Source organism: Astatotilapia calliptera, chromosome 5 (genome assembly GCF_964374335.1).
Source record: "Astatotilapia calliptera chromosome 5, fAstCal68.1, whole genome shotgun sequence".
Classification (NCBI taxonomy): Eukaryota; Metazoa; Chordata; class Actinopteri; order Cichliformes; family Cichlidae; genus Astatotilapia; species Astatotilapia calliptera.
In genome coordinates this window covers 24,018,268-24,041,388 of record NC_137426.1, presented here as the reverse complement: position 1 = coordinate 24,041,388, position 23,121 = coordinate 24,018,268, and the positions used below count along the sequence as shown (strand labels likewise).

Here is a 23,121-nt window from a genome sequence, read left to right as displayed (position 1 = left end):
TAAACTTTGTTGCAACTGCTACTGTCCAGCAGCTCCACTGCTCCCGTTGCCACCACTATTTGTGTGAAATGGGTGGGTGCACACTTTAAGCTTTCGAGTCATAGCTTTGTTATTTCTGCTCCAATTTCACAGCGAGAGAGACGCCTAAAACGCCACAGCCCACTCCGGTGGATCTTGTAGCATGCGCACACGCGGATACACACACACACATCGACACAAACTCATACGGAGACTTTGCAGCAATCCAAATATTATGTCTGCTTTGTCTGCATTCTTCTGCGGTCCCGCCAAAACAAAAGTTCTCACTCTGGAAGAATGAGGTGCCGTGTGCGTCAATGTCTTTGTATGGGTACGCACATATATGTATTATTGGGACAGCTCCACACAAAAAGCATGGACGTGCTCACAGAGCGAAAGTGTGAGGTAGGTGAAGACCGCTATAGAAAGCGGCTCACAGCACAATCCAGTCACAAAATCGGAATTTGAGAGGAAAATGTAGGCGATTTCTTGGCAAAAGTCTGTGGTTTATTGATGAGCGACAAGGAAATAAAGGAAGGTTAAAAAAACAAACATGAAATGAGATGAAAACTGCTGTTGTAAGTTCCTCCAGCTAGAGCTTAAAGATGCAAAATATTTGAGGAGATCAGAGTGCTCTTGCTAAAAGTTTCTGCCAAACGTGCGCGCCCATATTTGGTCATGAGGGTTCATTTTTCTTTCACATTAATAACCGTGGACAAACACATGCTGGGGAGTTCTAAAATTAAACTGGGCGAATTCAAAATAAGTAACTGATTTGTCTGAAAGTTTCAAAAGCTGCTGAAACGGTTCCTTGCACACTGTTTGGTCTGTCTTATTGCAGTTAAAATTTATTTAGTGCTCTTTCTTCTTCTTCTTCTTTATTTCCTTTTTGGCATGAACTTATTAGGCTTTGTCATAAGGCAGTTATGAGAGGTCTACGCAGCACCTCCATCCTACTGCGGTCAGAGAAATAAACTGAAACCAAAGCAGGACCCCTAATGCCACCACCTTCACAATGAACACAACAGCCCTTTGAGGCGGGGCAATAGTGTGTGCATTTGTGTGTAAAGGTGCGAGTGTTTATGCTCGAGTGTTTGTGTGTTTGCGTGGCATGGCTGGTCAGAGGAATGCTTCTGGCTCACGCCTGGCTGAGCCGTCACAATGGACCAGCTCTTTCACACTGCAGGGAAATTCCAGTCTGATACGGAAGGAGAAAGAAAGAAAAAAGGAGATGCCAAAGCCAAATGTTTGAAACTGCCTGAAAAATTACACTTCTAACAGAAACGTAGCCCCTGTCTTTTTCATTTGCACCTAGTAAGTATCCATTGGCTTTTTCCACTCTGTGTAAACTGGCATATCTATTTGTCCTCACCTCACACAAACAAACACCCTGTCCTCTAGCACATAAAGCACACATGTATACACACGCTTTTTGAGCAATTTGTCCAGTATTAAATTGATTTGAATTTCACTTTTGATTAGTTAAACACAGTTTCTTTGTTGTATGTGAGTGTGTGCGTGTGAGACTGCATGTGACTGTGCATGAGAGAAAAAGAGAGATCAGGGATCAGACAGCCAGAGGGAAGGAAATCGGTCTGTTTGGTCAACTCAGTCAGCGCTTTAGCAATGTTACGGCCACTTTAGAGCCTCTAAAGCATTCTCCGTGAGTGAGATAGTGTGTATGTGTGTGTCGAGGGCTGCTGTGCTAAGAGCACGGAAAACAAATGGACACAGATACACACACAGGACACATATACTCAGGGCGGGCCAGTCACCAGTCAACATTTATCATTCTAAAACTCTGCTGACAAAATGAAGGGACTGTGGGAGAAGTTACACGTAAGAATACACAAAAAAACCCCACAATCCAGTGGGCACAGCAATAGCAAAACGATGATGTTCTTGTATCTGGCTAATCTCAAGTACACACACATGCGTGCAAACATTCGCCCAAGCACATGCACACATTTCTCTAAGCAGGAGGGCTTAGTGCCATATTTTACCTATTACCCAAATGAGTACTTTCCACAAACCCACCAATCACGTTTCCTTTTATCTTTTATAGGCTGATTAACTTAACGGGCTTCACAGGCAGCACTGGGTACAGGCCCGCCTGTGTGTACGCCCATGTGTGTGCACACGCTTGTTAAGATGTGTTTGTGTCACCGGAGTGCTACAGAGTTACAGTTCTTTTCATGAATGTGTGTGCATGTGCATATACCTTGCTGCAGAGTCTGCATGGCGGCGGTGGGCTGCAGTGGAACCAGGCCCTGTCTCTGGAGGTTGAGGATGTGCTGCTGCTGAAGCTGCTGCATCTGGATCAGCTGCTGCTGGAAGGCCAGCTGCTTACTGCCTAACTGCTGTAAGCCACAAGATAAAAGGCAGAGGGTAAAGCAGTTAGGAAACTCAGTGCTCAGTTTAACTAAGTTGGTGAAGAAGTTTATTCATTCTTATTTTATGCTGTCTCAATTTTTTTATGATCCATATGGAAAGAAGTCACGCCAGCCAAAATTGCCTTATACAATGTCATACTGTAAATGTACTGTGAGCTCTACTAGACAAAAATCTGCTTGTAACTATAATTTACAACAACAAAAAACAACAAATTTGTAAAGGTATCACTCTCAAAATGAATTTTTAAACTATGCTGAATGGCCAAAAAATGTAGTTAAATGAGTTCATTTGGTATACATATCCTATTCCAACATTCAGATAAGATAATAAGATATTTAAAATCACCACACAGAATAAATAAAAGCATGAAGCAAGTAACCCATAAGGGATCGCAAGCTGTGAAGGATGTAGAGAAGGGGTGAAATGTTTGAGGGGAGAGTGCAGGAGACTGCATGTCATTTAGCAATAATGTTAGTGTGTGTTATGGTGATAAATGTCCCCTTTCCTCCTCTCCCAGTTCGGTGCAGACCTATGTTGCAACCCCTGAGAGAGATGGACTTTATCTCCCACAGATAAGTAGTGGAGAAAAAATAAATAAATACAACTCCTCATTGTGTGAGAATGTATGTGTGTGAAAGTGTGTGTGAAAAAGAGTGGCAGTCTGGACCTCTTTGAACAGAAAAGAACTCACAGGAAGGGCAAACAGGTCATTTCCTTTCAGACTTGGTGTCTGGGGAGAAGTAGTGTGGTGGTGGTGTGTGGAGTCTGATGGGGGAGTATATGCATGTGTGTGTGCGTGTGGGCAGGGGAGCATAAGAGAGTAGTTACAATTACCCTTTACATTGATTACACTGATTTAAAAAAAGGAGGAAATACATCTTTCAATGAAACGGTTCAATGGAACTGTATCATATGATGTGCTGAACATCAGAGGCCCGGCTTGACAAACACCACTTGTAAGTGACGTTTAGACACAGATGGTGTCATATCTCACAAATGGCTGCTGTTCTCATGTGTTCAAATGTGTCACTTAGCATGAAAGGGAAATTATTTCATCTTTCAAATCCCTGTGTGCATGTTCAGCAAAATCCGCCACTGATTCCAATTAATTAATGTAAATACATAGTACTCCATTCTAAGGGAATAAATCTATGAAAAACAAAAAAATAACCAATCAAAAAACAAGTGGAGACCTGAGAAACGTATCGATGCTAATTGTGTCTGATTTTTGTGTGTGTGCGTTTATGTCTGTTTATTTGGTAACTACAGACACAAATATAAGTAGTTCAATTATTTGTGACCACAGCTTCCTACACCTTATTTTCTGCTACACCTTCCTCACATTATAATTGTATAGTTTGTTAAAGATGACACTCGATTGTTGTACTGTACTGCAACTGCAGTGTAACTGTGAAACTAAGCTTTCTCATACACAAGAGGTGTTGTAGTGCCGACAAAGCCTGTGCCATACTTTCATAGTCTGTTTCTTTGAAGCGGATTGCCAAGTTCTCATTAGTTGCAATAAATGGTTTATCAAAATCAGAGTGTCCTGACTGAACTGCCTCCTCCCTCTCTTTCGCTCTCTTTTGACCTCAGTGCCCCCCCTTCTCTACTTGTCTGTCCATTTTCTTTCTTCCAGTCCCTCCTCTGTCTCTCATTCTCTCCTGAGATATGGCTATGGTTTTTTTAAAACACACATTGTGTGTGCGTGTGTGTGCGCCTGCGTTCTGTTTACATTAGCTGTGGCTGAGTGGCCAAAGCTAGCGCAGTAACAGGCTGTCAATGTGATTTATGAGCACATCACACACTGTCTGAGCCTGCCAGTCACACCGACATGCACACACACGCACACACACACACACACACGAAAAAGGCCATTCAGTAGATGCACACTAGCACTGTGGATGGACACACACAAAGTACGCATGTCTAGTGATGGTCAGAGTCACTTCATTAAGCTGACTCCTGACCAGTCCCCAAATACTCCAGCCGGTGCAAAACACTAGCTTTACACATACGTATGTACACACTCTTTCAATGCATCATTTCCACCGTGAGGAAATTGAAAAGAGGATTGCAGAGAAGATGGAAAGGGGCAAAAAGTCAGTCAAATACACTAGTCCACAAACACTTCAGGCTTCCTTTCTCTATATATAGGCGGCTCAAATTTACAGCCTGGCTAGTTTTATATGTCCGGAAGAAATATGAACTGTTACGGCTACCTGGAAACTTCCAAACAATATGATACTCACAATGGAAAACAGTGACTGTCTCAATACTGTGCACTTATTTTACAGGACAATTGAGGGGAAAACACTTGGTGTTTTGGTTGTGAATGATGCCTTGTAGCACCTGAAATATACAGACTGCCGCAAGTGGCCTATAAGTCACATGAGTTGTATGAATCCCTGTAGGGAGGCATAGTCCCTCAGGTGTGTGTGTGCACGCGTGTGTTTGTGCTTTGAACCGTGACACATCAAGTCTTCCTCTCTCTCTCTGCGTGTCTGTGTCACTGTATGACCAGTGTTGGCACTTGTCTAGTTGTTACAGGACAACAAACCTGAAAACTGGGACAGCAGCAGAGCGGAGGGAGAAAGGGAAAGCGTTTCAGACACCATCGCAACATGCGACTCAACCACAACTGGTTTGCTTTTGTCACGGTCGAGTTGGTTGACCGTGGTTGGTATACCCGCTGGGAGAGGGGGAGAAATCTAGGATGTGTCTCCTCATGCGTTTATCAGAAAAGTCTCATGGGGTTCTTCTCCTTAAGTCTGCCTCCTGCATTGTCCTGGGCATCTTTGGAAGCTTTTTGGCTAATGATCATTCATACAGTACAGTCAAATACAAATAGGCACGCACGCACACCCATAGGTTATGACAGTAATCGTGTCTCATCGATTTCGATTCGCTTTGTTTTGCCGTGATGTGATCCCAGTTGATCCTCTGTTATCCTACTGTAACACAGCTGTGGTTAAACCCGGTACAGTGTGTGTGTTTGTGCAAATCTCTGTGTGTGAGACAGAGTGCGAGAGAAAGAGAGTGAAATGAAGGCAGACTCTTAGTGTTGGTGGGGTTAATTGACAATTAAAGTGTGGCAGACCCCTCCTACAGAGAGATTTCCTTTCAGTCTTAGAGCAGAAGGCATGCAAATGAATACTTTGGCAGGGTAGCAGTTGGTTTAGCACAGCACTCCTTTACTGCCTCAACATAGCATGCGGATGTGAAAAAAGAATGAAAACCCATATTTACTAATTCTTAAGAAAGACAAATATGTGCATGCATCCCTGAAGTTGACAACTGGATGAAAAGGAGAGTGAAAGAAAACAGGAAGGAGAGAGCTATATGTGTCCTGCAGTCTATACATCAGATCCTCCATGTGACTTTTTTTCTTCCCCTTATGGTTTTCTCCCATGTCACCCACTTTTACTGCTTTTAAGAGTACTTGTGTACTTTAGAGTGTACTTGAGCTGAGTGAGTGTGCGCTTGGTTAAGTTCACCTCTTTTGCTGCTTGCTTCCCGGCCTGCTGCTGCTGCTGCTGCTGCTGTTGCTGTTGCTGCTGCTGCTGCTGCTGCTGCTGAGTCAGAAGCTGGAGATGTAACTGCTCCTGCTGCTTCTTATAATACTCCTGTAACTGGAGACAGATGCAGAAAGGGAGGTGGGGTGGGTGGATGGGTGGGGAGAGAAATGTGAAGCAAGTCGGTCACAACACACTTTGTAAAAGCTTCAACAATGCTACAGGTTTCCAACAGTGAAATGACCCAATATCGCCAAAATGCACTAACGTGAATGGCAGTCGCAAGGAATGCAGTTGCTTTGATTCCTCTCCTTGCAGCGAAGGCCGCAGTTTATTGTTGTGGTGGTGTGTGGTTTATTGACAAACCACATGCAACAAGCAAACACAGGCCCGACAAAGCCCACTGAAGTACTGCACTGAGCTGTTAGTATGTGTCAAGCTGTGTAGCGAGGTAATTGTATATGTCAAAGCTAACCGCCGGTGCTGGATTATTCACAGGGTTCAAGTTCGGTTATAGAAAGATCCGACTGACTGACCGTGCAACCAGATACAAGAGCAATGGAACAGAAACACACCTGAATATTGTAAATATAATGCACTAGACATGCATTATACTGCAGTGCAGAAATAAATCAAAAGGTCTGAAATGGCAGTTGGCACACACTAAGACACACACACACACCAGCACTGCAAGACTGAACAGGACTGTTCTAAACCTGCAGAGAAAAAATGCACAAGCAGATATACTTTGATATACTTTGAGGCAGCACTTAGTCTATTTGGTGATGTGCTGTCATAAAACACCTGCTAGGTTCGTGTGAATACCTACACTGTTCTGCTAAGGGTTATGAGTCACCGAATCTTACATACCCTGTTTTTAGACTGCATGCAGATAGGAGGTATGGCCCTTAGGATACATGTGGTTATTTAAAATGTGTCCATCCATTGCTACTGAGGTTTCTACGAGTCTCCTTCATACTGCAGATTTAAGTGATTGCTCCCCTTTAATACCTTTAGATTTAGTGTGCTGCCTTTGATACAGTCACTCATAGTATCCTCTTACATCACTTACAGACTTTGGTAGGAAACAAAGGCTCGACTTTTAGCTTACCAGTCTCAAACCTCTACAACATAGCTTTTTCTTTCACTCTGGCTAACTTAAATGTCTTCAGTGGCCCCATTGAGTTATGGAGTCCCTCAAGGCTCCGTTCTTTGCCCCCTTCTCTTTTCCACAGGCATGCTGCCTCCTGGCAAGGTTACTCAAAGTCATAATGTGCTTTAGCATTTCTACAGCTAAATAGATTGATAAAAAAACAACCCACATGTCCTAGGAGCCTAGCAAACCTCACTACTTGATTCTCTGATATGAAATCGCATTTGTTCTGAAATTTCTTCAGATTTAATATTTTTTATTCTGTCTAGTCGTCCAAATGCCATCAGCTCTACTGGGGATAACCTCTGTAAAATAATATGAAATGGGCTGGGCTCGGACTCTTATTTGTAGTGCCAGCTTTATTAAAAAAAAGTTGTTTAGTCTAGGTTCTGTCAGCTTAAAATTATCTTTGTAAGTAGGTCATTTCTTAAATTGCTGGCATACAAAAAGGTTTACATGCTTGTACATATGCAAGCTGTTCTCAGCTTGATGAATGGAACTTTGCTGGGACATGAGCAAAACCTCCATTCAGCATTTGCACCAAAGAACAGCACTTCATGTTGGAGCCCCCACACCACTGAACCTTCTGTCGACTGAACTCAGATACAGTTAAGCTGTTTTTATGCATTAACTCTGGACAAATGTAGCACACAACGGGAGATAGTCTGTTTATCGCGTGCTCTTCTTGCTTGAAATCTTCCATTTGGTTTAGGTGAGCAGGGCGTACAGGAGGGACGACACAGGACTATTTCCTGCTCTGTTCGCACATTGGCACTATCAGACATCGCACTCACTTTGTAGCTGTCTGATCCGACTGCTTTGGACAGATCTGTTCTCAAACGCACCTCTGTTGGGAAAGGTTCAGATCCTCTTAAAGCTCCTCTTTTTGTGAAAGCCTTTAAAAAATGTTTGATAGCTTTTTGTTCATACTTTTTCATTTCTATTTGTTTGCTTTTACTCGTTTCACTGTCTATACTTCCCATGTACTCTGACTCTTTTGTTTCATTCTTTTTTGTAAAGTACTAAGCCCCCTCCCCCCCATACACATACAGAGGATCTGACCGGCCACAGCTTGTCTGTTTGTTTGAGTTTGTAATCATTAATTTACCCAGGAAGCTCCATTAAGATTATAATCTTGCTGAGAGTAGAGCAAGGCTGACAGGAAAACTCACACTGGCCACAGTGTGTGTGAGTCTTTGTTAGTCTGTGTGTGGGTTATCCTCCTGAGAACAGCTTGTACATGTGTCCGTCTGCAGTTTGTCTTTGTTTCATGGTGCATCAAATGTTCAAAGAGGCTTTTCAGCAGAGAATGACTTCACAGCACAGCAGTTGCTTCGGTCTCTCATCCGTCTGACCCTACAGTGAACAGACTACACACCACTGCCCATCCTCACCACACACACTATGAAATGTAATGCTCCTTTTGTGCAAAGCTGTTTTACATTTTCCAGTTTCAATCTTATCCCAGACGTAGCTTCATTTTAGCATAATTTACTGTGCTTGCTACCACGATGTTCCTTCTTGTCCTTAATTTATTTTAAATGCGGGGCTCATTCCTTCTTGCTGCTCTCTTTTTTTCTTTTCCATCTGTCTTTCTTCTCTTTTATCGCTCCTTAGGCGGACTTAATCTCTCTTTTCCGCGTCACTAGCCCTGATCGCCTCATAATCACACAGACAAATGCATATGCAAGCGCACGCACACATGCACGCACACACACACACACACACACACACACACACACACACACACACACACACACACACACACACACACACACACTTAGCTGGAGAGTGGTGAGTTGAGGGAATAATTAAGTGATAATTAAGGTCTTTTTAATGATTTGATTCAGTGGCTCTGTACATTAAGTGTATGTGTAAGTGAGGCACTCACCTCTCCAGCCTATTACCATGACCTTGACTTTAGTGAACACACACTAAAGAAAAGCAGAACAACTGTAGCATAAGTAAAGTAAAGGTTGGAGGAAACTTAAAGGTTAAAACACACACACACACAAACACACATAAACATACACGCAAGATCCACAAGTCAGTGCCTGTGCAAACACACAACTGCTGTGTAGCAGTGGGCTGTAAAACTTACTTACACACTCTTACACAATGTACTATTGCCATGGGGATATGAAATTTAATGCTCCAGTGAGTGATATGTTGGTTGACTGTTCTGTGTGTGTGTGTGTGTGTGTGTGTGTGTGTGTGTGTGTGTGTGTGTGTGTGTGTGTGTGTGTGTGTAATAGTGCCTGATTTGCAGATATACACTAAGTGCGTAGTCCATACTGTGGTTAATTAAGTGGGAGAGCAATGTTAAACTCAGTGGTTTTATTATTGATGCTGTGAGTGAGTGTGCATTATCAACCCCCCGTCCCACCGCCTCCTTTTTCCTCGTTATAGAAAAGAAAAGAGGAAAAAAAGAGCTGGTGAAGAGGTTCTTAGCCATCTGCATGTCTGTTTATAGAAAGCCACCACATTTCACATTTCCATTATGATACATGTTGTCAGATCTTCCCGCTGCAATTTATACACGCCTAAAGCTACCACTTCTTATTAAATCTTCTGTCTGCTCTGGCTTTGCCCAAGCCGTGTTTTCTCGATATCCCCTACTAAGCAATTACTTCTGTGTCCCCGCACTGTTAGTGGTCATGTTTACAGCCTTTAAGAGCGTTTGCCTGTGCAGGTAGCAGGTCATGGGGGTTGGTGTGGCTAAGCATTTGACAAATGTGTTGCAGATGAAGAGTGTTTATTGGTTTGTGTGTCGACATGGCAACTCCTCTATCACCTGCCGGGCATCAACACACTTCTTAATCACCGTGATTCACAGGGCGATGCCAAAAAGCACGTGCGTGCGCGTGCATAGGTGTGTTCGTGTGTTCCCGCGGGCAGAAGCGTGCCCTGTCTCCTAACAACAATGCTAAAGAAGAGGCAGTTGAAATGACAATGTGTGTATGAGTGGAAATGTGGACGTGTGTTTATCTTCAAAGATCTCAGAGCGTTGAATGAGATACAATCGCACCCATTGTGTGTCAGCGGCTACTAAAACAGACACATCCGAACATGTCAGGCTGGGACTGGGTCCAGATAAAGCGTGTGTGTGTGTGTGTGTTGTGTGTGTGTGAGAATCCGCGTCTTACCTGCTGTAGCATGAGAGCCTGCTGTTGCTGCAGCAAGGCCTGAAGCTGAGGAGGGGACAGGATCTGTTGCATCTGCTGTGGAGTGATCATCTGTGGACTCATCATAGCCATAGACACCGGGACCTAAAGACAGAACAGGGGAGCACATACATTATAAATTATTAACACACCTAGATATTGTCAAGCAAAAGTAGGATAAGTCAGCCACTTAAGCTAAGTTAAGCTTTGTGTCAAAAGGCAGAGCCAGCGCAGCAAGCTTTAAGCATGACTGTGCCTGCACCTGAATGCCCCATTGAAAGGAGGTTGTACAGTATGACGGTGCAGACGAGTAAGCTGGAGAGTTATCTTGTCTCTTGTTCTTTGCTTTCAGATACTGTTAAGAAATGCTGGCAACATTAGACAAAAATAGGCATGCTATAAAACATATTGTTGACAAGTTCCTACACAAAGCTGCCACTATTAAAAACTATTTCTGTGGCAAAATCCCAAGATAAAAGGACAGATATGCAATAGGCTTATAAAAAAATAAAAATAAAATCTTATCTGGTTTTATAAACACATGATTACGACTGCCTGCGATTCTCTTTTCCTCACAGTCAAGCCCGGCTAAGAAGAAAGGAAAAACAAAGTGGATATCTGATGAGATGAATATCTCACGAGATAGCGCTGCAGGCTGCTAAAGAAAGTGAAAGTGAGAGGGGGGGGGTTACAGGGAGAGCGGCATGGTGATTTTTTGTAGATGGCGTTGTGCAAGCAGCTCTTAATGCATATGCACTGTACACAGAGACGTGCAGATACTAATCTGATGACAACTGAAGACAAACTTACCACATAAACTCAGAAACTGAGACAAACATGCACATGCATAAATGCAGACACAACATCTGAAAAACCACTCTGGCAAAATCCTGCTGACAAAGCAATTTTGCATTTATTCACTGTGGCAACAACTACAGTTAATTAGCGCAGCTAATAGATGAGAAACTAAGAGATATTTACGGAGGTGGGAGGAGGGCTATATGGGGTGGGGGTGGGGGCGGTTGTGTTTGAGAACTCTTTTTCTCTGGTTATAGACTGAGTGATAACAACCTCTTCCTTCTCTCCACATAAATAATAAAGTTTGTATTGAGCTGTTTTAATATCTCTGCTCACATATTATGGCTATTTCACAGGAAAATGAAGTAATTGCCCATCCCCCGATTTTCACTTTTTGATATATAAATTATTAATCCATCTCTTGATCAACTGTATGCGTGTGAACCACACACAATGATGAAAGGATGGAGGAGGGGTAGGAAGAGGGCAGGGCACAGGTGAATCTGGGTTACGGAAGTAGAAGAGGATTGAGTTGCGATATAAATGTGCTGTTGTGTAAGGGCGGGTGGGTGTGTGAGCTGAGAGGAAGGGAGGAGAAGAAGAAGAAGAAAAGACAGAGTCAGAAGGGGATGAGCAAGGAAAATGGTGGTGTTGTGGCAGTTGGTAAAGGAATAGGCAAAGGAGATGGGGGAGGTGGTGGAACAGCGAGCAAGATGGGGGCGGTGATGGGTGCCGCTTGGCGTCATGCCAGCTTGCCCCCGCCGCTGGGCCTTGTCATTCTAAGCTGCCAAATGAAAAGCTGTAATTAATTGCTCTTGTGCATCCCATTCTTCCTTCCTGACAACTCATACACTCTATTTTATACACACCGCCATCGACATTTTCAAGTCGCAGGCGTAATAATTACTGGAGATATAGCACCTTTCTGTGTGTTGGCTGACGTTCTGATGCCAGAGCCGAATGTGCGTTCCTGTGTACACGTGCAGATATACTGTACTGTATGTGTGCGTGCAAATGTGGGTGAAGGTGTGTGTGAGTGTGTGTGTGTGTGTGTGCGAACGTGCATGCGTTTAAAGCTGAACGTGTGTGTGGCAGGCTGAATGCTGAGTAGTTAAGGTTTGACGCCATTAATTGCCCCTATAATCTAATATCACAAAGCGTGGTGATTATGGGGCATGCGTTGCCACCGCCATACGACACCGCCAGCCTGAGAGCGCCGCCACAAAACAAAAGCCTCGCCATTAGCGATTTGACGGGCCAGGACAAAAGCGCCTCACAATGCAGAATTATATTTTCATTCGGCTTTGTCTCTCCTGGTGAATGATTTCTCCCCTTTCATTGGACTGTGAATAGGGAGAGTCTGAAAAGCCAGGCGATTTGAAGTCAGCCATTTATTAAATGCATTTAATTTTTTTTCCCGTTGTCGTCCATTTTTTTTTTCACGTTGCATGTTAATTTAAAAGAGAGAGATGCGCGGCAGATTAGTCGGCGAGAGGTGATTCTGAGGGGAAGTGAGCGGAGGGGCGAGAAGAGAAAGTGGAGGAGGACGGATACCATCCACAAAAGCAAGAAATGGAAGAAGATAGGGAGGAATGAAAAAAAGAAGTGGATTATAATGGGTGGAGATGAGAGATGTGTGTGAGGAAGGAACACGACCGGGGAGGTTTGCTTAAAGAGGAAAGTGCGGCCTCGAGCTTCAAGCAGCGACGAACGTGCTCACGCGCACACATTTAAAAGTCTGACAGTGAACAATGCCACGATTTCAAAAATCTAAGCTGTCTCTCCTATCATTTCCATGTAAGAATCAGTCATTAGTAGACGCACATGCATGCACGCACGCACCAAGACGCACGCTGTCGAGAGGGCCAGCGGCTGACAGAGGTCAACCCTTGCCATGGATAGAGGGAGCCCGGGGAGATGGGGATCGAGCGAAGAGGAGAGAAACAGGAGACAGCCCTGTCGTTTACAGAGAGTGGAGGAGTAATTAGAGGGGTTGTTTGAAGAGGGAGTTTAACTGATTAACAAAGGAAGAGAGGGAGCAAGGGAGCGCCTGAAAGATGGGAAGGAGAACGGGGAGAAAGGCATAAAGTCCCAAAGGAGTGAAGAGAGAGAAATAGGGGAATGTAACTTGCATTTCAATGAGGCTCCATCCCTCTCTCCTCTCCTCCCTTGATGACTTTTCATTCTAACAAGGAGGAAAGCCTTTCACCGCTTTCCATGATGAAACCTTTAGAAGATGCGAAGGATGGCGATCTGATATTAAACCAGCGTGCAGCCAGAGGGAATAGGCTCTGTGCAGCTCGCTATTATGTTTACACAGAAGAATGCTAGGTAAACGAATGCATCGCCGCTAATTTGGAAGTGAACTTTGGACTTTAGACTTCACGTTCCCAGCTGAGACAGCTGACTGCAATAAATACGGTCAATGCACAGCCTCCTGAGCCATCATATATATTTCTAAAGTATGTTTACGCACCAGAATGATCATCTTTGAAATACACAAAAGCAGTCTTTCTGGGCCGTGACACAACTCCTTATTTTCAGAGAAACAAAAAGATCATGTTGACAATTTATAAAAGAATTACTGTGCCCTCAGCACAACACCCCCTCCTGGAGCTTCACAATGAGATAAAAGTACTTCTACAGTTCTCCACCTCATGCTGGCTCAAATATGTGAAGCCACAACATGTATCTAAGTGTGCGAGTGATGGCAGTGAGTGGCGAGAAGAAAGGAGGCTATAATCAGAATCTAAACAGGCTCTCGCTCTAAATGATGCAGCCCCTGCCTCTGGGTCTATGGGGACACACAGGAGAGAAGGATAATTGAAAAAATGACAAGGAGAGAGCAGGAGGAAAGGAGAGAGAGGCTGACACAGACCTCCTCTCCTCCTCCTCTTCACCCCGCCTGTTGGTGGGAGCAAACCCCAGTGCTGTTTATCCTTGTCACTGAGCATTACCACCTCACCCCGCAAAGTGTGTGTGTGTGTGTGTGTGACATGCACACACACAAACGCACTTATACACACACACCCACACAGATGCAGGTGCATATAGCTTCTGGAATCTGGTTTGTGTGACCGCAACCACACAAAACTTCATAAATAGCAAATAGAAATATGAGAAATATGAGTATGAGAGAGAATAGAACTCACTGAAGCAAATAAAAAAAGATAGCGAATCATTTCAGAAACCAAACTTTTTGTTTGAGGTTCCAACACTGTGCAGCCATTGTTACCAACTTGGTGAGTTTGTCAGCGGCCTTCGTGACTTTTAAGCACCTTTAAAAAGAAAGAAGTAGATCTCTATATAGTTTAGCTTGTCCCAAGCTGAAGGAAAATGTGACTTTGGTTGAGAAAGTTTCTCTTGAGAAAGTAAAAGTCATGCAGTTTCAGGTGATCCTGCAAAAACCCTCCATTGGTCCCCCTCTCTATTGTTCTCCCTCGTGTCACTCTCCCCGAGGCTTTGGCGTAGATCTCCCAAGACGCTCAGTCTGCATCAACACCTCAGGGGCCGGCGGCTGTCCTTGCGAGACGGGCTTCATGGACCCTATAGTCTGGGCCGAACTGTGTCACCCACCACCTTCATTTCAAGTATTTCCACTGTTAAAAGGTGACGTTTAAAAAGGTTCTATGAATGCAGAATGTTTCTAAAGTTAGCGAGTAATCAGGATTGAAAATGGATTTGTAGGGAACGCTCATCGTCCAGCTGTAATTGGCCGCATTCCATTTCTGTTCTTATACTCGTGCTGTTGTCCAACCAGCTTTAAAGATAGGCCTATGGACAGTTGTTTTTTTTCTGTTGATATTTATTTTTGTTTCATTCTGAGTTACTTGAAAAAGTGTTTTCAATCATTATTCCATGGACACAGGTCGCAAAGAAGTTTGCAAATCACATGACAAAGCATTGTTGTCTTTTTTTTCTTCTTCTGGCACCGGTCAACTGCGTTTGGTTGTGTGTGTTTCAGCACCATGCAGCGTCCTTACACGTAAAGGTTTTAACAGTGTGAGGCGAGCGCTCTCGTTTCTTGCTGGTTTAGGATTTGTTTATCCTCCAGCTATCATCTCTATTGCTCCCTCCATCTTTCAGCCCCTCCAGGTAAACAGCCTGTCTGTCCTCATCATGCCAAGGACTGAGAGGAGAGCTTGGGGTTGGTGGGGGAGTGGGTGTGTGGGGATTTGCAGGGGTAAGAGGGGAAAAGAGAGAAGCAGAAGAGAAAAGCATTTGAGTGAAGAGAGAAGGAGTGCCTACTGTGCTGAGAGTGTTGTTTGGAACTCGGGGCCAGGGCCTTCACTGAAAGTAAAAGGGCCCCATTGTGTGTGGTGAGTACCCCTCCTCCAGCTAATCTGCAGTGGGGCTAGGGGCCACATTATTCTGAAGGAAACTGATGAGCGAAGCCAGGTGAGGCTGGGGATGATATGGACATGCTCCGTATTTCAAACCTTTTTTTTTTTTGCTGAGTAACGCTTCTGTCGTTGTCTCGATGAACAATGAACATATTTGTTTAAGCGGCTTGTTAAGAAACAGTAAAATGACTTTAACTGGGGACAAAACGTTCTGGATTAAACTAAATAATAAATAGTGTTTTACATACTTGTAAAATGCTATAAAATATTTTAGTTCAAAAAGTGTGTGAATATAATTATTAAGAACGGGTCTTTTAGAGCAAAAAGGGAAGAATTGAAGGGATCTTGAAGCTGGTCCCGTGCTCACTGGCCATGCACGCTTTGACTCTTATACTCATATACAAACAGTATGTACTGTATGTGGAGGCGTATAAAACATAGCTTTCTCTGACAGGGGCTCGACAAATGAAAAAGAGAGAAAAAAAAGAAAACTTGAGAGAGGACAGTGAAAGACCAGTAAGTTCAAGTGGATAACCCCCCCTTCCACCAAGCTCTCCTCCTCCGCTGCCTCCCTCCATCTAACGCCCCAGTGCTCCAGAATAAAAATGACAACACATTTCCAGAAACACACACACAAGACACACACACACACTCCGGGCCCTTCATTGGGAAGTGTGAGAGGCCGTTATCGACCATATTTCATTACTGATTTCACTCATGTTTCAAATCACAAAATAAGAGTTTCACACTTCAGTGGCCAGACCCAAACCTTTCCTTTCCATCCTTCTCGTCTGTCTGTCCACCCCTCTGACCAGAGCCAAGCCCAATCTACTGGCTGCTCAGCCTCCTCTCATACACCCTTCGCAAACTGTCAGGATCCCATACTACCCCCCAAAACACACACACACGCTAAACTGCACACAAATACGTGCACACACAGCCACAATTCCCTCCACATCAAATAAGAGAAACTGCCAACTAAGCACTTTCATTGAGTGGACAAAAGAAGTGCTTTGGGAAAAACACTTTGAAAGGAAATAAAAGAGAATGAAAGAAGGAACTGCTTCAATTCTGCAGACTCTAGGGGGCAAAACACTCATCTTTCCAAGTACTTTTGTTGATTAGTTAAAAGACTTCGAACACCCCCCACCCCTCAATCCTTATGTTTAGTTTTCAACATTTCAACAATATATACGTGGTAGTTTAAAAAAGGCAAGTGGAGGAAATCACTTAGCAATACAAAGACAAACACGGCAGATATTAATATTTTAAAACGGATTAAAAAAAAAAAAAAATCCCGACGTGACGAGCGGCATGACTCAGTTTTCGCCTCGTGCGCCTCCTTCTCTTCCTCATCCCACTGCGCTGGTGTCAGACCTCTCCAGAGAGCAGAGAGCCAAGCTAATTAACATATCTCTAATGAGTCTTTTCGTTTTTTTCCTAATTAAACGAGCTCCTCAATAATACATGAAAACGGGACACCGCACTATTCAATTACATACGTATGGGCCAGAGCCAAGCACGTGCGTTAATCTGTATGTGTGCATGCCAAGTACCAGTTTTCTAAGTGTGCCAGGCGCGTGTCTGCCAAAACGGTGCATATGCTTCTGCCCGTGCCCACCCTGGAGTGCAAGTGTCTGCCAAGTGAGTCCATTGTAGAGAAGGTGTGGCAGGTCACGGACGCATCGTATCATGCTGGGTAATCCGCCAATTCCAACACCGTCTGCCAACTTTGCTCACCAATTCTCTCAGTAGCACTTCTGCTGCTCCCAATTAAGGTAACTGTGGTCAATTATGTCCAACGCCAACGACAAACACACATTTAAAGTGTGAAATGAACCAGCTGCCTTTGTGGCAAGATCATAAACACAACTTCCCCAATCTATTTGTCCAATTGTCAGACTGTAATCTAAAGAGCGACAATTCCCAGCCATCGTTATTAAGTATCACTTGTGTTCATTTCTTGAACCAGTTGTTAATACACTGCTATCTAATAAATAATCAATTGTTAAAATATTTTCTTCTTTTTAGTCACTGCCGCTGCAATTGTGTCGCACACAATCGATTTCTTCTTCAATTGCTTGTCTCGAGACTCGAGCTATTGTCGGGTTTTTCCTGAACGTGACATGACAGTGACACACACACGTGTGAGCGCACAGACGCACACACACACACACACACACACACAGTGCACTGATACCATCTCGCACATCCAGCCAAACACAGAGACCATCTCTGAGCAACCAATCAAAAGGCAGATACAATCTGAGAGTTTCTTTTGCTCTCTGCTCAGATCCTCCCCTCTATTATAAATAAAGAAAAGAATAGAAATATGATGGGGAAGGCGTGGGGGCATAGGATATGGTGGGTGGGTACGGGAGAGGGGGTGGGTGGCTTGTCAAGCGCAGACCGAGGCTTCTCCAGAGAAGTCAAGACACGAAAGGAAGTCTTCCCGCTCACCCTGTCTGCCTCTGCGGTTCTCCCTCGGAGAGAAGGGAAAAATCTAATTATCGAGCTCCTAAAGATCTCATTATTGTCTCAGGCTCATTTGCATGTGTGAGAGCGAGCCCAGCAGGAGCCAACCTGAGGACGGCCATTTTGTGCCTGATGTGGAGCCACCGTGCCACCGCACAGTCGCTTTCTGCCACCTTTACAAATGACCAGATTAAATGTCTACCTTCGCTCACGCCACCGTTCACGTCACCCTCTGTGGCCAATGTATGATTGCTTCAATTAAAGAAACCGAGCGCAGTCGCCGAGATTTAAAGGCGATCATAGAGCTGGAAATTACAGTAATTAAGAGATGTCTACCTGCCACCCTTACCAGCCTGATTTATTGTAAACAACTTCAGTGCTGAAGCGACACACAGGAACACACAGGAACAACAACCGGCGTATACTTTGTGCTGCTGTGTTTGTGTCTGGAAGGACTCAGGAGCAAACACACACAGACGCAAATGTAAATCCAAGTGTATCTGTGTGTGTGTTGGCAGGATGTGTGGGGCGATGTGAGCTGACAGCTCAGACAACAGAGATGTAGCATTGATGCCCCGGAGAGTAGAGAGGTTAGGCAGGCCACACAGCAACAAACAAGACAAACAAGACAGAGATGGAGAGTCAGGAGAGGAGCAGGGCGGCACAGAGAGAGAGGAAGGAGCAGGCAGTGGAAGGTTACACTTCTTTCTTATAAGTGATGCGCATTTGAAGCAGGTCAAGTGAACGCGCGTTCGACCTGCACTTTATCCCATTCATGTGAAAATGAATGTCAACATTCTCGTCACTCTTCAATGGCTAACATCAGAATTACACTGCGTGTTAACTCCCAGTTTCACTTCCCCCTACATGCTTACGTTCTCTTACTCCCTCCCCAGCCCCTCCTCCTATCTCTTTTAGTTCTCTTTTAAGATGAGCCAGGAAGTGAAGAGTTGTAATGTAGCATTTAATTAAATTTCTATCCTTTAAGTAAACTCCTGTTCGCCAAAGCAAAGTTGAGCCCAACACGGATTGACCGCCAGCCTGGATTAAAGCCACGGAGGTCATTCTGCAAGCCAGAGACCGAGCAACGAACAGTCGAAATAGTAGGAGAAACTAAGAGTTTCAAAACCCAGATATGGTATAAAACAGTATTTATTTTATTTGCTTATGTCATAAAACCTCATTTCTACACCTGCCAGGTTCTATCCAAAGTAAATAGCGACTCAGGTTTTGATTAAAGTGTAAGCTGTAAAATCCCATTTTTGGAATCTTTTTTTTTTTCTTTTTTTTGACATCTTGAGTAATAAGCAGTCATTAATTCAGTGGCATTTTTTGCACTTCTCAGAGGTCACTTGGCAATTAAACCGCGTGGCCGACAGTTCAAATTCTTTACTTTTGGGCTTTCTCTTGATGATGCTGTTTCTGATCAGCCACGGAAGATTCTGCTATTCACAGTAAAACACACAGCTCCGAACATCCCTGTGCTGCTGCTGAAAAGCTTTGACATTTAGATGTATTTTCTATATATTTAGGAGTTGAAATGAAAATGCTTTAACAGGAATGTTGCTGCATATATAGATGAAAATTGCAGATCTTTATGCAGAGTGTTATTACCTTGCTTTATAAATCAGTAAGCCCTATTTTCCCCCCCAAAAGTGCCTTACCGGGTTTAGACACCACACAGTAAATCTTACCTCATGCTCGTTTCTGACTCACATCTGTCTTTCTCTCTCTTCCCCTTTTCTGCGTTTCCCATATTGTGATGGTGCGGCCGTGTGTTTATAATGTGGCATGCTAATGAGAAGAGCAGTGCAATAACCGGACTGCTTGCTGCTCTAATAGACCCACGATCCCGCTTTATGGATATGCGACACAGCTACAAATCACGCTTTTGCATGTGGCCTGCATATTATAACCGAAAAGAATTACCAAGAGGAATGTCTTGTGTGATATCTATCAACATACACTGCTAGCTATAAAGCATGTGTTGTAACTCTGTGTGTGTATCTATATCCTCCTCAAGTGTCTTTTAGCAGGGATCCTGCACTCCAGCTAACCCCGCTCTCTCCACTTACTGCTGAATTCAACTCTGAAAAGAAAAAAGAAAAAACACCGACTCGCTACCCAATCACTACAAAGGCCTCATTCAATCACTCACTAACAATCACGCACACACACACACACTCACTGAAATCGAGGGAGAGATACACACAGATAGAGAGTGAAAAAGGGAAACAAAAGTATGCACCTATATCATTGACTGCAGGTGACGTGGCAGTTGGTGAAAACAAAGTTGCGGCTGGCAGAGGCTTAGTATCATGCAGATTGTGACAAAGCAGCAACTATGTGTGTGCTAGTGTGTGTGAGTGCGTGTGTGTGTGTGCTCTGACCTGCACTGGGCTCTGTTTGACCTCGTTGCTGCCAGGGGAGTTGAGTCCAGAGGCCTGCTGGAGGAGGAATTGTCTGGCTGCCTGGAGGGCCTGCAAGAGAGAATTGGAGATGATCAGATGTTTATCGTGCACGCACAGTCGTACAGTGCAGTATTTTCTGTGTTAAGCAACTCGAAAAAGTCACGCACTTTCAAAGTAATGCTTAACATTTACAAAAAAAAGAAAAGAAAAAAGCCCAATGTGTGCAGTTTCATATCACCATGCACCCATAGCGTCTGAGCGTGCACACTTTCAGTACCTGCTCTCTTCTCCAAATCTGATTTCCTCAATCTGAGGTATGCACCTGGCTGTCAGCCTGCTTGAGTTTTTATATCTGTTGGTGTGTCTGAGTTCTTTCTCAACTCATTCAAAACGTCCTCTTGACTTAAAAAAAAATCTCCGACCGTCTCCTCTGCCCATTCCCTTTTTTTCACCGATGCCCTTTCTTTCCCCCCCTCTGTTCACTTTTTTTCTCCTCCTCAGGGGAAAGTGTAAAAGTGTAGAGCGGGTTTTCCACATCCTGTGAGGCAGAAGTGTGTCAGCAACATCTTCATGTGTGTCTTTTGAATGGTGGGTGTTTTGTGTGTGTGTGTGTGTGTGTGTGTGTGTGTGTGTGTGTGTGTGTGTGTGTGTGTGTGTGTGTGTCAGAGTGATGTAAGGAACCGTTTGGCTTGGTATTCCCTGAAAAGCTGTGACTAACCCCCACCTAGCTCTTCACTCTCCCTTCTCTTCCCATTTCTATCGTGTCTGCCCTCCAGTGCTGTCCATCTAAACCAGTGTCACCATTGCTCACTAGCTGTTTCCATTCTTTCACTCTGCTTGAGTTTTACTGATTAATCTGGAATCTGCCTCAGCCATCTCTCCTGCCCTCTCAACATAAGGCACCTTTTCTCAATGTCTTTTATCGCCTTTAACTGTATTAATTATATTTGTTTCGTTTTGGGTTTTTTTTAATGTTTTTCTTTCCTTTGTTGTGTTTTTTGTCACAGTGCTAAAGAGCAAAACTCTCTATCACTGAGACAAATCACTCCCTGAGGAAACAGGCATTTTTGTTGGAATGTTTGAACTACTCAGAAAACAAAACAAGAAAACACCCATCTCAAAACAGAGCCGCCTTGCACTTACCGTAAGCGCACAGACCCACACACACACACACACACATGCAACCACGCACAAGAGCTCATGACAGAGAGTTAGAGAGGGGAGACAGCAGGATGCACATTTGCTTCCTCTGACTCAAAGGGGAAAGGTTCCTTAGTAAATATTGATTTATGAAAGTCCCTATGTGTGTGTGTGTGTGTGTGTGTGTGTGTGTGTGTGTGTGTGTGTGTGTGTGTGCGCGCGCGCGCGCGCGCGTCACAAATTAACGGCCAGAATGAGGGATGTTCTTTACCCTGGAAGCTCTTACTCAACTGCAGCGCACAAGAAATCTAGTGCATCATTTCACAACACACAGTACAGTGAAATGTGCAGCACACGCTTACTTTACACTCGTGCTTATTTAATGAATTGTCGAATTAGAAGCTTGGGTGCATTAGGCAACGTTTAATTACAAAAGCAGAGAGGAGAGATTAAACCGAGGCTGAAAAGAAAGAGAAGTTCTCTGTGCAGTCAGAGTGATGAAAACCATCTGTATCGAGCACACTTGCTACTTTTGCTGAGACCGCAATTAAAACGCACACACGGACACGGCTGAGGACGTGCCTGTATACACACACACGCACGCACACACGAATTTTAACACTTTGACAAAAATCTTGGGAACCCCCCTCCCATTTACTGGTTTGACCTCAGCTTTTAAGCAGCACAGACACACACACTCATACACACACATAGACACACCAAAAAAAACACAACCGCCCAGTTTGTTGGCATGTGGTGTGAATTACTCCTTGAACACCCTGTCTGCCCAGGAGTGAGTATGTGTGTTTGTCTGTGTGGGTGTGTGTGTGTGTATGTGTGTGCATATGGCTGTATGTTGGCAGGAGCTGGGGAGGCATGTCTGGCAACAATAAGGGACAATTCCACCCAAATTACCACCCTGATTACCACTATATTAAAGAGCCATTTATGGCTTTCATAAACGCTACAACCAAGCAGAGGTGATGCCTGTCTCCACTCGTGTGCCTGCATCCATGCATGTGTGAGTGTCTGAGACACAAGAATTAAGTTAAAAATGCAGATATTTATATACATATAAATAATCTGCAAGTTCTGCTGGACAGCAAAGAGGAAAAAATTCCCAGCTAGCTACCATTAGGGCATCTGTATACACCATAAATACAAAAAATGTTTACCGACTAGAACAGATGGTAATACAAGGCGGCTTAGCGTCGGGTATTTTTTCATTATTGATATTTACAGAATCTATTCTATATCGTCAACATCCAACAAAACCTTTCAGCCTTCCCTAATGTCTAAAGCTGTCTGTTTTTAATTACAACAATCTTGGTAACATTTATTTAAACTTAAACCGTAACAAAAGATGACCGTAATACCATGCTGCTATTCCACTGAAACTCACCGAACAATATTATTAAATTGTTTCCTCTCCCTCGGGTACCTGAACTCACTAAAAGGCAGTCAATCATAAATTTCCTGTATTTTTCCTCATCTTGCTCGGTACAGCAACTAACCATAAGTTTGGAGAGGAAGCTCAAGAAGTAGCTGATTATGTAAACATTACTTCATTCTTCCGTTACAAAGATTGCGGTTCAAGAGTGACAACACAAATCGAGATGTTGGGATTTAGAAAATAATGACCTTAGTAAGTTTAAAAAAAACCCCTCCTCCTCTTCTTGTGTATTGTCACTTGGAAGCTTGTCTTTAGTA

General features: G+C 43.8%; 1 protein-coding gene across 3 annotated transcripts in view; it reads right to left on the bottom strand.

The window, feature by feature from the left end:
* Positions 1-23,121, bottom strand: part of foxp4 (forkhead box P4) — an 87,219-nt gene that overhangs the window by 17,066 nt on the left and 47,032 nt on the right. For 2 of the 3 annotated variants that reach the window (XM_026168319.2, XM_026168320.2), the window contains exons 3-6: positions 20,251-20,340; positions 10,227-10,349; positions 5,910-6,044; positions 2,240-2,378 (exon numbers count right to left, since the gene is read on the bottom strand). In XM_026168319.2, the coding sequence (XP_026024104.2) occupies positions 2,240-2,378; positions 5,910-6,044; positions 10,227-10,349; positions 20,251-20,340 (487 nt within the window). The remainder of the gene's footprint in view (positions 1-2,239; positions 2,379-5,909; positions 6,045-10,226; positions 10,350-20,250; positions 20,341-23,121) is intronic. The other variant, XM_080301915.1, reaches the window with a different exon arrangement.